Consider the following 15,841-nt stretch of genomic DNA (forward strand, 5'->3'; position numbering starts at 1 on the left):
AATTTCGGTCAATGAACTACTTGCCTGCAGCGGCACCCGCCGGTAATTGCACAGAAGCGTAAGGTATAACCAAATAAATACCTATATATTATCTATTCACAGACTATTTGATATTTTTAAAGTGATATGTGTCACTTCTGGCAATAATTATACAAATTTAAATTTGTAACTAAAATTTATGAACGACGCGGGACTCGGAACTCGCGGCCTCTCGGGTTTAGCATCGCTGCTTCGTAAACGCGTTGGTTTAAGTCCCGTATCGTTCATAATTTTTGGTAACAAAAATTACTTGATATACCTATTCATAGGTTCGTTGGTCGAAATTCTTTGTCCTCCCAATATATTGTTAGCTCTATCATAGTTTGCTTAAGTTATGGTCACCCTAGTTTGTGTGGCCTTATAATTATATAACGAAAGTGTCGCTTTTATCGAAATTTCTCTTTGTATTAGTGACAACTAATATTATTATTCTACTAATGCCGTCGTGTAGTGCAAAGTTTTCATGGATTTAGCTCAGTGGAAAGTATTTGAAGGCTAAGTAATTGTTTAGTTGTGTGTGGGTCAATGTAATTAAAATTTTATTTAAGCTTAAAATCTATGTCACAACTGGAAAATCAAAATTTTTGATAAATTAAATTACTAGTATTAATTAATTAATATATTATAATTAATGATTAATATTTTATATACGAAGTTACTGGTTTTAAAAAGGGGATTTTTTAAATTAAGATTTGGTGATTGAAATACACTTAAATCCTTGGACCTATTACTCCGTGCTTACGCTAGCGCGCCTGACCTCAACTCGCTTTGCCTAAAAATCAGATGTGAGAATCGAGGCTGCTAGCTAGGGAATGTGTGCCCTTACTGTGCCGAAGTTTAACTTATATGTTCAAGACCTATTACTTTTAAGAGGCGTAATACCCTCAGAGAGCTTAGGCAGGGCACATCCTCTGCTTTAAGTAAGGGTACTTTAAGACACCCTAACCTGATTCTGGCAATTTCCTCTCATTCTAGTAGGATGTGTTTGGGGTCTTCAGTGAATCTGCACGGGTTTGATCACTAAGACCTTTTAAAAGCGAATAATAGAATATGTTCTCTGTAGGTGTTTCCAGATCATAATCTAAATAAGGTCCAGTTGCTAATCTCAGAATTTGATGGCTTCTTTCCGTCACCATCATGCTCATTTACCCATTGTACTCCTTAAAATCCAGTCAAATTATGGTATAGTCATGCTATAGTTCTAGCAAAAAACTCCACAGGCTATTATCGTGTCAACTTTACATTATGCTTTTATATAATTTTTTTCAGTAATCAATAATGCATCACAGTCATAGAGCTAAAATTAGCCTGGCGGGTATTGTAAAATAGTGTGTATTACATGAGTGACTCAAAAGATAATACTGTAGTATACAGAGTAGTCATGAGCGCGGATGCCGAATTTGACACATCACTGTTTTTTATTCGCCCCCATTGCTTTATTTTATTCAGCCATAGTGTCAATCTAATTTTTAGTTTCAATTCCTTCGAAATCTAGTTCCATATTGTCATCTTCTACACTGTCTTAAATTTTCTTTTGTTCTTGATCAGCTAACACTGCCAGTTCTGGTCATTTGAATCTCAATGCTTTGACAATTCCGAGTGCTACTCGCGCCTTAGACGCAGATTCTCCGTTGACACTGCAATGCTTCCCGATGAAATAATTATGCTGATTTCTCTTTGGTTTGAAATGCCCTGTTCAGGTTGAGATATTGTTTCATAGTAAATTCTGGGAACTCAACTCATGTTTTTTATATTAAATAATTTGTACGTCTATATTAAGCCTCTTGCTGCTTGCTTGCAATCATACTTAAATAAATTACAGGTACTAGCATACTCCCTAAACGTTCATTTAAAATTATTTTCATCAAAATACACGAAAACTCCAGTATCGAGCGCTATTTGACTATTACTTGCTCTCGGTTGACACAGCTCATAATAAAGGTATTGTCAAACATAAATGCGAACCGAACCGAACTGAAAGCATGGAGAATGCGAACCGAAGCGGAGGCGTCAAACTACAAAGTAGGCGCAGCAAACCGAAATCGACGCGTTGCGAAACGCCACTCGTGTCAGTTTTAACACAACCGCCGCGCTTCGGTCTTGCGTCTGGCGTTCGATATCTGTTTTCTCTGTTTGACGTCGGTCATACAATACAGCCAGCTAACACAACTATCTCGCTCATGCCTCGCTTCCCGCGCTTGCCTTTGGTTCGTCCTGGCGTGACACGCCTTGCGGTTCGCCACGTATTTGGTTTTCGCTTTTCTATGTGACTAGATTCAAACGATACTTACTAACATAACAAAATTTAAACGCTTCTCCAGGCTTTCCGTTCGCTGTCTGTTTGACAATAGCTTCAGAGATACGTAACATTATTAATTGTTAACACTATTAATTTGTTGTTACCCTTTTCCTCCATCGTCTTACTAGCGTGTACACACTATTTTGTAATTCTCGGTATAATTTAGTAATGACACCATCAATCAGTAATTTTTTCCGGATATTTTTTAATCGTAACTGTATGTAATAATAGAAAACAAAGAATATATTAGTAGGTTAACTCGGTTGTATCCTTGAGAATATTATTCATGTTATATTAATCAATGTAGTCCTATAGATAATTATTTATATTGTATTAATGTATGTAATGTGGGTGTAACATTTATTTAAAAGCAATAGCGGTTAATTTAAGGTCTGTGTTGGTATTTAAATCCCTAAATTTTAGGAAAAAACTAGATCATTTGCGAGCATTGTTTCTCCTGTTGTTCTCCTTTTACCTTGAGTTATAGTAAAATCCGTAAAAAAAAATCTTAAATTTAAACTTTTCCTTAAAGGCCTACTATATTATTATATTCTAGAAAAGCGTCTAAAAAAATTGTCAAAGATAATTAAAGAGCCGCTATTGCTTACGATTACATTCCTCTTTCTAACGTATATCTTATAAACTTTAAGAAGCTGTTGTCTTCATAAAAATTTAAATATTCTCTTAAATCGAAACTGTCCATTCCAAAATGTAACAAGCAAAACATTTCATTTATCGAATATTCTTCAATAGAATCCCTAAAATGATTATGTTTAAATTTTTATGGAGATTTCATTACATTTATTTGAAAATGTCTAATTGCGTAGTTTTAATTGTAGGCGTTTGTGAATTTTCTCGCTTATACGAAAAATCAAAATCATTTTCATATATTCTATTATGTCGGGCAAGAATCAACTGTAATAAATATAGTTTAATACTACTTTTCAATCTGCGGAGTGTTTGTGCAATAGTAACTAACATTAGAGGTGGTCGTTAAATCAATAAACTTGTTTTTATTAACAGTTTTATATTGGTTAACGAATTAACTGTTTTTCTTCAACGAAAAAACCTGTTGAACATAATAAGCTAATAAATTCAATCAACGTCTTCACCCGTAACTCGCAATAAATGAAGCATAATATGAACCTAATAAAAACCTAAATTATTAATAAATGCATTGACCGATTTTTCAAGACCCGTTGACGATTTAACAGTTTTTTCAACCTGTTGACCATTGACAAAAAACAGTTGAATTAAATTAATTTAAAAACCTTCAATGACACACCTCTAACTAACATACATTTTATAAAACCATCGCATATTCAGTCTTCAAATGAACTATTTACTGAAAAAGTATACTGGCCGCAGTATGTTATACTTTACGGAATTGTGTGTAAAAGAGAAATATTAAAGATTATAACTTAACTCTGCAGTGCAAAGTAGTTTTAAACAGTAATCTGTTTGTATTCTTAACTATTTTCAATTTTGTGTCTAGCTTTTATTAATTATTCTAAATGGTTTATATTTATAAAAAATAAATTCAAGTTATTCCAAAGCTTGGTCACCTTAGCGATGACGTCATAGTAGAGTTTTTGCATTGCCACACGGTCTAATCGCTTCTCATGTTGTGCGTCTAGAGTTTTAATAAATATAAATTTAAATAATAGCCTATTCTTTCCGTGCGCTCTAAAATGAAATGCTATTGAATGCCGTATTTGTGTGAGTTTTTGTGTGACTAATTCAATAATGTTTTGCAGTGGGTGGACGCTAACAACGAAGAGGTTTGTATTTTGAATATTATCAACACTTCTCTCTTCTATTTAATCAAAAGCTTTGTCACTCTAACTAGGGTGCATATCATTTTAACACTAATTTGGGACATTTTTATTTTATTAGCGTTCAAAAGCATTTCATCATCTCCCCTGGTTTTTGTTTGTGATACAATCGAGTTTGTACAGTGTAGGTCTAAGGTGTAAATTGGTTTAAGTGTTGCCACCCTCCTCCAACACCCATTTTCCCGTTTTATAAGTAAATTTAAACTGTGAATGTGCTTTCTGCATGAGAAACTATACTGTACACGCTCGATACAAACCAGGTGTTATTCACGCTTAACTAACCTAACCTAACCTTACCTAACCTAATCCAGGCTGTTGGCAACATTTAACTAATTTATATCTTTCTCTTTCCTACACGTGTATCCGCGGCGACAGTGGGTGCAGGACGGTTCTCCCTCTCACTCTAGCACTCCGGTGAAGATCGATACGCTACAGTTTGTGCCCAAAAACACGAATCCGAAGGAGTTTAAGAAGTTGCAACAGCAGGTATGTCCAATTTTTGATATTTTCTTTGAAATATATTGTCTTACTAAGGAATAGTAAGTGGTAAATTAAGCGTAAATCACACTGCAAGCGTAGCTAACGCTCAGATTTTATTCACAGTAAAAAAACAAATTAAATTTGTAACCAAAACTTATGAAAGATGCGGGAGTCGAATCCGCAACAGCTCGGGTTCCGTCCGAGCGCTCTTATCAACTGAGCCAACCGTTCGAGTACGCGTGGATCGTAAATTTTGGTTGATGCGGGTTCGAGTCCCGCATCGTTCATACATTTTGTTTACAAATATAATTTATATAATCCCGGAAGTGTGTAATATAATTTTTAAATAAAGTGTTTGGAACTAAAATATGCTATTTATTAAATAGTCCCAACAGTTTTATTGTTAAAATTTTAAATTTGAATTATAAAAAACCTAAGTATCAAAGTGGCCTTTTCATATATCTATATCTTCTATATATTATATATAATGGAAATGGTCTTTATTTAAGGCTCTTTCAAACCTAAACTACTGATCGTATCGACATGAAACACCATTCGATGCGAAATTTATCCTAGATGTTTTATGGCTAGGTACTTATTATTTTGTATTGTCTTTGTAATAAGATGAATAAAATTTAATTTATTTCCTTTTAAAATTCGCCCAGCGAAGCGGACGTGAACGGATGGACTGATAATATCGACATGAAACTACAACCATTCGATGCGAAATTTATCCTAGACGGTTTATTTTTGGAATTCCAACGTTCCTTAATTAATTTATTTCCTTTTAAAATTTGCTCAGCGAAGCGGGCGGGAACGGCTAGTCTGTTATAAATACAACTAGTGAGTCAACACCACAAGACCAAAGCAACGTTGGGATGCGGTTCGTCACTCTCCTACTCGCGACATACCGGTTCGCTTACTTGCGTAAGCGTTTCTTACTTACTTACTTCGTTTTCAGGTTTCTCATGTTCGCGAAATCAGTTTCAGACTGAGCCTCAGTTCCTTTCAGGTCTGGGACATATTTTTTCCAATGGATGGTAGTTTTTAACGTTCAAATAAGTTATTTAAAATTATATATAGAACAAAAATATATGCATTTAAATATGATGCTTTTTTGTAATTTTTTAAGAAACTCGCTGACCCGACAAACTTTGTATTGCCATATAAATTATTTAAAAAACGTGCAATTATAAATTTTTGAGGTATACAAAATGGATAACGACCAGTTTTCAGACCTACCACTTAAAGAATAGTATAGAAAACACTATAAGCAACACAACACCTTCAATTTACAATATAAAAGCATAAAATACTAAATTAAATATGGCTATAAAAATTATTAAAATATAATACAATTTGAAAGAACTGTATTGCGCGTGATTCCCTTCCAATAGATGCTGACTCAGTACATTGTTGGTCAGTGCAGAAGACACCAACACAAACCTGGGTTTCAGCAGCCCCTCGTGACATTTGGAATTGCCAATTGCTGTCGTCTATACATATTAAATTTCATAAAAATCGCTATAATAGTATCACATGAGTGTTTTAATACCTAATTATCAACAGTTGAATATGAATCTGAAATGAATTAACAAATCAACAATTGAATATGAAATGAAAGATTCTGAAATAGTTAGCTTACTGCTAACATTAAAAAAGCCAGTCGTAGTAACCTCATCCAAACGAGTGTTGTAATGTTGTACTGAGTTTCATTACAACACTCATTTCGATGATGTAATGGTTCTTAGGATATTGGATGTTTTATTGTTGGCAATAAGCTTACTGTTTTAGAATCTTTAATAGATGATTTAAAGCATGGGCGCAGTAAAAATATATTATTTCACTGTGTTTTACATTTTGACGTTATATGACGTTATTACGTGAGCGGTGAAAAGATTTAGCTTCGATTGTGGTGTGATTTGCGTATTGAATTTTAATTTCAATTTAACTGAATTTACATATAACTTTATTTTTATGAGCTTGTTTTTAATTTTTGCACCAAAGTTTTGTTACTTATTTTCAATCAAATATCTTAAGTTTCTATGATAGGGCTTAATAAGTTGAATTGCTGTTTATGACAAATTAATCACTTCAAGAGTTTTGATGTAGTTTGTATGTGTTTAATACATCTAGATAGACTATGACAGCTGTGAAAATGTCGAAAAAAATGGAGTTAGTGTTAACCTCTATTTTGAGCAATTCACGCAAAACTAACACAAAGTGTCGTACAAATCGCGAGTGTAAGACGTAGCTTGTCACGCACATTAAAGTATTAAACCTGGCCTGTTTTCATCAGTTGTCTCTATCTAGACGTACTTATATATTATTTAAGTGTACGTTATCTTGGTTGATCCTACGTGGTGTTATGTCGCACAGATTAAGGACTATCGCCGCGCCGATAAGATCAGCGCCGGGCCTCAGTCACATATCCTGGAGGGTGTCACTTGGGACGAGGCCTCGAAGCTGGTCGGAGAAGACGCGGCTAACACTCACACCGGGGACCATGTTGTAAGTAATTGTAACCTAACATCTTTACAATATCATCATCAGGAAGACGTCCACTGCTGGACTAAGGCCTCCCCCAAAAGATCTCCAAGACCGCTGCATCAAACGTATTTCGGCGATCTTAACCAGTACGTCGGCCCATCTTGTGGGGGGCCTACACTGCGTCTTCCAAAAGCGCTTAGTTTAAGTTTATTTATTCCATTTCATCATTTATTTGTAGTCATGGGTATACATGTTCCAAATCACAATAAAACTTCTCCATTCCTTGCCTGCATGCTGCGGCGTACAAATAATAAATTATTAATTTTGTCTGTAAATTGATATCGAAATAATTGATATTGGTTAAAACATTAGTTAGTAAGTAATTAAATTAGGTAAACGATATTTTAGAATGTCAATTAAGTGTAGCATCAGAAATGAAGTCTTTTATAGAATAGTACGATTTTGTCAGTAGGAGATTAAATAGTTTCTTTTTAAAACACGACAACTTAAGTTCTGTGATATTGGTGGGTAGTTTGTTAAATATTCTCGGCGTCATTTCAAGAACACTATTGGATATGTTTTTTACCAGTGGGAGGCTCCTTTGCACAGGATGCCGGCTAGATTATGAGTACTACAACGGCGCCTATTTCTGCAGTGAAGCAGTAATGTGTAAACATAACTGTGTTTCGGTCTGAAGGGTGCCGTAGCTAGTGATATTATTGGGCAAATGAGACTTAACATCTTATGTCTCAAGGTGACGAGCGCAATTGTATTGACGCTCAGAATCAGCTGAACGTTCTGTTCGTCTCGTCCCTTATTATCATAAAAAAAACATAGAAGCGGTGTTGCTACAATATAAACGTAATTTATTCTCAATTCTCAAATTTATATTGTGGATTTAAGATGTTCTTACAAATGTATTTTTATGTTTATCTACATCCATAATATGAAAGTCTTGTATGCAACTGTTGATGATTAGGTATTAAAATACTCATTTTTTTATGGAATAGGTTTAACAAAAAAAGTAGTTTAGGAACAAACGAGCGTACGGGTCACCTGGTGTTAAGTGAGCACCACCGCCTACATTCTCTAGCAACACCAGAGGAATCACAGGAGCGTTGCTTGCCTTAAAGGAAGGTGTACGCGCTTATTTTTGAAGGTACCCATGTGGTATCGTCCCGGTCAGTCGTGTGATACTATTATCAACCCTCATTCGTGTTTTAATACCCCTTATTACAGAACAGTTGCATAAATAACTATTTCACCTCCCCAGCATGAAAAGAGCGCAATTGCTACGTGAAAACTTGTGGCGAAAACGCTTTTTGCTGCGAGCGTGAGGCAAAGTGATTTTAAATTCGAACCTCACGTGACCATACATCCGGGAATTACTCCGCGTTAAAAAAATAAACAATGCGATCCGGTGCGTTCCGAAACTCATTTTAGCCTAGCGTATTATCTCATTGTCACAATGGTATAAAAGGCATTTATTTTCTCAAAATTGATTCCTTAAGAATTCTTTTTAATGTCATTTCTAATAACTACTAGGTACTACTACCGCTTCGGAAACAAATGGCGCTCTGAGAGAGAAGAAGCGGCGCAAGAAACTCTCCCAGCATTTTTTTTTGCGCTCTTTATATTTATAATAAACAATGTTAAATATTATCTTAATTGTTTTGTGCCTTTAAATCACTCACTACCTCAGTACCTACCGAAGTAGTCTAGAATTCAATTGAATTCTAGACTACTTCGACAATTCGTGATTTAAAGTCAGCACTCGCAGCAAAAAATAACATTGCTCACTTGTTGGACAATAGTTATTTATGCAACCGTTGTGTAATAAGGGCTATTAAAACACGAATGTGGGTTTATCACACGAGGCAAAGCCGAGTGTGATAATAGTATCACATGAGTGTTTTAATACCTAATTATCAACAGTTGCATACAAGACTTTGTCTACACCCAGAATATGAATCCTCTATGAAAGATTCTGAAACAGCTTACTGCTAACACTAAAACACGAGTCCTAGTAGTAACTTAATATCATCCATTATTGATTATATACAAATAAACTAAATATTTATCACATAATGAAAGAATTATTTATTTTAATAGTAACTTACATTTTGTAAAGTGCAATTATTAAAATTCACTTGAATATTATGTTCGTTTGCAGCATTTAAAAACCTTGAATCGCTCGTTTTTTGTAAACAAAACAATAAAAATCGCGGGGATTCGAATAACCTACTTTTTTTTACGGCGCGCGACGTTCTGGTAGTGTCGAACACCCGTAAACAAAAGTATTCTTTTTTTGAAATTCATACAGATGCCACGCATCGAGCAATAAGAATGTGGCTGCCTGATGAAACTCTTTGCGCATGAAGGGATCGAAAAAAACAAAGGAGTGTTGTTATGAAATTCAGTACAACATTACAACACTCGTTTGGATGATGTAATGGTTATTAGGACATTGGGTGTTTTAATGTTGGCAATAAGCTAACTGTTTTAGAATCTTTAATAGAGGATTTAAAGCATGGGTGTAGATAAAGAACTGTTATTTGACTTTCACTTTGACTAACTGCCATATGAATGATGTATCCGCAGGTGCTGATGGGTGCGGCATCGAAGGGCATCATCCAGCGCGGTTTCCAACACAACGCGACCGTGTACAGCGCGCCTTACGCACGCAACCCGTTCGACCACGTCACCGACACGGAGATCGACGAGTACCGCCGCACCGTCGAGCGGAAACAACGCAGCGACTGTCAGTAACACAACCACATATTAATATTAAAGCTTTAGATTATTATTATTATTATTATTATAATTTTTCTCAGCCTTTCGCTGGTTTGCCTGCATTTACGGGTCGAAACCAAGTAAATGCAGCGTGTGGTGTGTTAAATTTATGTGTAGGGTGAAATGTCGTGTTCGTCAATTTGTAAGAACTTTCTAACGATTCGGCATGTATTTAAGATGGCGACTTTTTGTAAGGTTATGTAAAGAGTTTCCTTTAGTTCTAGTAGTTTAAGACTATGTAACAGATGGTTTGGGATAACACCTGTGGTGGAAAGGACTATTGGAATTACGTATACTTTTTTTTGGTTCCAGATTCTAGCCACTTCATCCTTCAGTTCAGTATATTTGTTGATTTTTTCAGAAATTGTTTTTTGTAAGTTATGAGTGTTTGGAACAGCAATGTCTATCAGGTAGGTTATTTCATTTAATTTATCTTTGAGCGTTATATCTGGTCTATTGTAGTGAATGGTTCTGTCTGTAAGTATCGCGCGATCAAAATAAAGTTTATGTGTATCGTTTTCTAAAACTGTTTGTGGTTTATATTTGTAATAAGGTGTGTTTGTGTTTTGTATGAGTTTGTGTTTGAGTGCTAACTTTTGGTGAATGATATTGACTACTTGGTTATGTCTATGCGTGTAATCTGTTTGTGTGAGTGTTGTATATCCTCCGGTAATATGTTGGATGGTTTCTGGTTGAACGTGGCATTTGCGGCATTTATCGTTTGATATTGAGGGGTCTTTGATTATGTATTTTCTGTAGTTTTTGGTGTTGACAACTTGGTCCTGTATCGCTATTATAAATCCTTCGGTCTCTGGGAATAGGTTTCCTATTTTAAGCCATTTTTATTATTATTATTATTATTATTATTATTATTATTATTATTATGATTTGAGGATTTCAATGCGCTTAAATCTCTAATCTATTGTGCCCCCTTCTTGCGCTAGCGCGCCTGTTCTCAAACTTAAAAGTTAAGGGGGAGAATTGAAGCTACTAACTGGGATACGTGTTACTGTGCCGAGATTTAAATTATATCCTCGAGACCTATTACTTTTAGAAGGCGTAGGATCCTTAGAGGGTCCAGGCATGGCACGTCCTCTGCTTTGAGTGAAGGTGTCTTAAGACCTAAGCCTGATTCTGGCAATGGCTTCGCATTCCAGAAGAATGTGTATGGGGTCTTCAGTGGCTTCGCAGCAGAATCTGCACAGGTTTGATTCACTGAGACCCATTCTGGCTAGGTGCCCATTTAGCTTGCAATGGCCGGATAGGAACCCCGTGAGGGCTCTCAGTTGTGTCCTGTCCAAGCCTATGCATTTTTAAGCCTTATATAATATATACTTATAATAATAAATCATTTACTTTCAGGCATATCACCCATAAATATACGTAAACAAAATTTATGAACGATTTGGGACTCGATCTCCGGCCTCTCGGGTTCCGTCCTAGCGCCCTTAACTACTGTTAGTTAGAGATCGTAAATATGAGTACATCATGATATACAGGATAGTATTTTGAGAAGGCCGGTGATGGCCAAGTAGGAAACTACGAGACTTAGAGAAAAGTCTTGAAAGGAGAGTCATGCCCTCGATTATTATTATTCGTTTTTTAAAATTTCTTGAACTTTTGACGGATATCGACCGGAATGATTTTTCAAAAAACTCACATCCTGTAGTATTGAAACAATGGACTCTGTTGCTGATAAGGATCCATCATCGCAAAGAAATGTAGTACATAAAATGAAATGAAATACCAAATTTTCTATTTTATGTTTTTTAACACGTAACAAAATACACACGTCCTATTGAAACTTTTTGTCAGAAATCTTACTATCGGAATATGTGGCGTGGTGTGTAATACTTACAAATAAAAAAAAGAAATGTTTTTACTCATTTGAAAGTGGAATTCCATTCGTATTTGTTCGAGTACTGCTTAAGGATATTTTTTTTATTACAGACGACACTGATTTGTCCGAATCGGAAGCAATCAGCGCTGCTCAGATCACTTCGCCGGCCAGCGCGCCCTCCGAGACTGAGGAGGAGTCCAGAGACGGTGAGCGTGACAACCAAACAGACACACACACATAATATATAGGGGCTATCCATAAATTACGTCATAGGGTTTTAACCCCCCCCCGTGCCTGTCACAGGTTTGCCCTGTGCTTGGGGAATAAAATGAAAAGGGAAGTGCTACCCCCAAGGGTGTGGCATTGGTGACTCAGGGCATTTATCAGTGGCAGGCTTCTTTGCACAGGGTGCCGGCTAGATTATGGGTACCGCAACGGCGACTTTTTCTGTCGTGAAGCAGTAATGTGTAAGCATTATTGTGTTTCGGTGTGGATTTCCGTAGCTAGTGAAATTATTGGGCAAATGAGATTTAACATCTTATGTCTCAAGGTGACGAGTGCAATTTTAGTGCCGCTCAGAATTTTTGTGTTTTATAAGAATCCTGAGCGGCACTGTATTGTGATGGGCAAGGCATATGAATTACCATCAGCTGAATGTCCTGCTCGTAGGGTCCCCCATTGTCAAAAAAAAGGACACGTTTTAGTAAATCCTCTTTTCAATTTATTTAATATAATGAATATGGATATTTTACATTTTTTTTTAAATCGTACATCGAGCTGTTTTTCACCAGCAACCTAAACCTACCTTACCTATAAAGTAAGACCGAATTAGTAATGTTTTATTAAATTTAACCTTAGCTGTTGAGTCAATATTTCAGAATTAGGCTTGTGACGTCTCAAAACTTTTCATCGCGCCTTACAAATAAACTTGGTATAAAGTTATACCTGAGAATAAACCAATAATATGCAAAATGTTGACTATATCGCTGACAACACTGTTAATACAATAAAATTATAATTCTGGGTTTTTTGAATATCAGGCAGCCTTGTAAATAAACGCGGAAAACTTCAAAACAATTATAATTAAGCAAAATGTCTATTTGTAAACATTTTACATATTGGTTTATTCTCAGATATAACTTTATACCAAGTTTATGTGTAAGGCCATAAGTGTACATAATATAGTTGAAATAGTTATAATACTTAATACCATATAAACTAAGCAAAATAAAAAAAAATCTGAGATGTACCATCCAAAGTATGTTGATTGAAAAAAGCTCATAACTATGTTACTAAAAAAAATACGGGTTGCAGCACGACGGGAGTGCCGGCAGAAGTGAAAACTTGAACATTAACCTTATGTATTTTTGAATATTTTCGAATGGCTAGAGGAAAAGTTCGAACGAATTGCCTTATTTATCAGTACAAAAGTACATTTATATGGTTAAATACCAATATTCATTTATTGCGCTATAGTATACATAAAATGACAATTTATGTTACATAAAAAATTTAACACTTCAGAACTATTACAATTATTTTACAATAAAAAGTTAATCTTTCAGAAAAATCAAATTTCATCCATAATTTTAACGATCGTCTTACGAAATTTCGATCAGGTCACGTGTCCTGACGCGAGTTTAACATTTTTTACCCATTATAAAAAAAATGCTCAACGCCGCTAAAGAAGTTTTCACTTGAAATAATTTTTATATTGATTCCAGAGCATCGAGTGCTGAGAATAGAGACGAAGCAGGTGCCGGTGAGGAGCCAGCCTGAAGTGGTCTTGAGTGATGGTAACTATATAACCTGGCTTTACACTCATGATCTCCTAGTACCTGCTCTTGACAATTGGTTGATTGACTCAATTTTTTTTATTATTTTATCATAAAATAAGATAAAAACTATGATGTACACATAGATAGTTTATACGTCTAGGATAGCTGCTGCGAAAAACTTGAAAAAAAATCAGATAAAATTGGAAGTTGTAGAGCCTGAGTTCTAAGTTTTCACATCAACTTTTTTCTTATTTTCTTATCATCAAATTAAAATCAAATTTTAATACTTAAGTATTAAAATTTGAAATTTTATGATGTTTTAAAAGCAATTACATTATTAATTTCAATTTATTTTTAAAACTTGCAATAATGTTTTAATCAAAGGACTTTTCACTAAATCCATTCAATTTCACTTATAAGAGATATACACAGTATAATGTATAGAAATGATTTAAGTTTTCTTTAGTGAATTGTTATAAAAACAAATATTGGCGGAATCAACACTAAAGAAAACTTAAATCATTTGTATAATTATGGATTTCCGCAAAGTAACGCCTAATTCAATAACTTTTTTTTTACAGTATAATGTAAACAATACGGCAGCTGTATAGCTACAGATACACTGCTATAACTATTTCGATCACGCGAACTCACGAGATTTCACCCATTTAAAAGTGTCTAACTATATATTATGTTCATTATATATTTTTTTAATTATTTACTTATCGCGTGCGCTAGTCATGAGCATGTCGGTGACGCGAATCCATAAGATTTTCCTGTATCAAAAAGGGTCCAACGCGGCTAAAGAAGTTTTCATTTCAAATATTGACGAAGACTGTTAACCTCTATTTTGAGCAATGCCACTAATACAAAGTAACATATAAATCGCGAGTGTAAAACGTATCTTTTTTTATACACCCTTAAGTAATTAATATACCTGCCCTGTTTTCGTCAGTTGTCTAGCAACAACAGGCTCTATCTGAGCATGTACATTTAAAATAAAATTAAAAATCCTTGAATAAGTCATTTTAAATATCTACTATTTTGAATAAGAACGTCAAAGCATAGACATTGCCAAACAAAAGACTTACTAAATCAACTTTCGAATAAGTTAGTTCACTTTATATCTATTTACTTTGAGTCACGTCACACAAGTTTGAGTCTCATGCCAGATTTCAGCGAGACAACACGTCCTGAGGATGCCTCGTTTAGAGGCGAAGCACGTGTCGAATTGTTTAAAAACAAATATTGGCGGAATCAACACTAAAGAAAACTTACATCATTTGTATAATTATGAATTTCCGCAAAGTAATGCCTACTTCAATAAAAATTTACAATTGTAATTCATTCTGGTTAAAGTCTTTTATGTCATCACTTTCGATGGCTAATGAAATGTATATTTTTTTGTATATATTTTGATCCTGAATTTATGAGCATGACATTTTGAAAGCATGATTAGATTTTTGGGTAATCGTGTTCTGATAAAGATTTTTATTAGCAGTAGTTGTCTTTTGCAAATTATTTCAATTAATTCAGTTAAATAGCAAGAGAAAACCTCTTGGGTGTAATTTTTAAAGTTTGGCAACGCTAGTTTCATTTCTCGGTTAGTATAGTATAGTAGTAGTGAGCTTTAATGAGAAGAAGTGTCAAGTAACTCAATGCCACTAACCAACAAGATTAAATCATCATTTATAGCTTCGTCGTTTTACAAAAATCATTTTAACTACAATATAAGTAAAGTGATGCAACAAAATACTCAATCGTCAATTAGTGAATGCCTTACACGAGTAAGTCGACAAATTGAATGAAAATTAATACGTAAAGACTAGAGTTATAATAATAGTAAATAAATAAATAAAGTAGGTGCATGTTTTTTTTTTAAATTTTGATAAATGTTTATGAAATAATTTGCAAAAGTTTTTTTTTTACACTAGAAGCATGTACTGTACGATTGATCTTTCCCTTTTAGCCGAAAACGATTTCTTGAACGCCGAACGCGACCATGCCGACCGTACCCGAGGTTAGTACTGCACGTATTGTGCGCACACGCACGCAACTTAACCGCACTTGACACGCAAACATTTACTAAGCTATTTTCACTGCTAAATTGACTGCACCCTTTGATAATAATTAACACATTTATACTTATTTACACTGCATTTAAATATGCAGTATGCATGTATACAAAAAGTTTTTAATGGATTAAAACGCCTGTACTGCCCATGTTCATGTCTCCCTGAAAACGTGCTCCGCAATGCTCACGTAACGTCGGGTTACATAGAATAAT

The 15,841-nt window shown here is 34.8% G+C and overlaps 1 protein-coding gene across 4 annotated transcripts in view; it reads left to right on the forward strand.

Moving 5' to 3' along the window:
- Positions 1–15,841, forward strand: part of LOC126973311 (protein hu-li tai shao) — a 107,647-nt gene that overhangs the window by 77,724 nt on the left and 14,082 nt on the right. Inside the window, exons 12-18 of one of the 4 annotated variants that reach the window (XM_050820516.1) lie at positions 4,096–4,119; positions 4,549–4,659; positions 7,033–7,164; positions 9,745–9,904; positions 11,887–11,982; positions 13,501–13,572; positions 15,524–15,574. In XM_050820516.1, the coding sequence (XP_050676473.1) occupies positions 4,096–4,119; positions 4,549–4,659; positions 7,033–7,164; positions 9,745–9,904; positions 11,887–11,982; positions 13,501–13,572; positions 15,524–15,574 (646 nt within the window). The remainder of the gene's footprint in view (positions 1–4,095; positions 4,120–4,548; positions 4,660–7,032; positions 7,165–9,744; positions 9,905–11,886; positions 11,983–13,500; positions 13,573–15,523; positions 15,575–15,841) is intronic. The other 3 variants (XM_050820518.1, XM_050820517.1, XM_050820519.1) reach the window with 3 other exon arrangements.

This window comes from Leptidea sinapis, chromosome 29 (genome assembly GCF_905404315.1).
Source record: "Leptidea sinapis chromosome 29, ilLepSina1.1, whole genome shotgun sequence".
NCBI classification, from domain to species: domain Eukaryota; kingdom Metazoa; phylum Arthropoda; class Insecta; order Lepidoptera; family Pieridae; genus Leptidea; species Leptidea sinapis.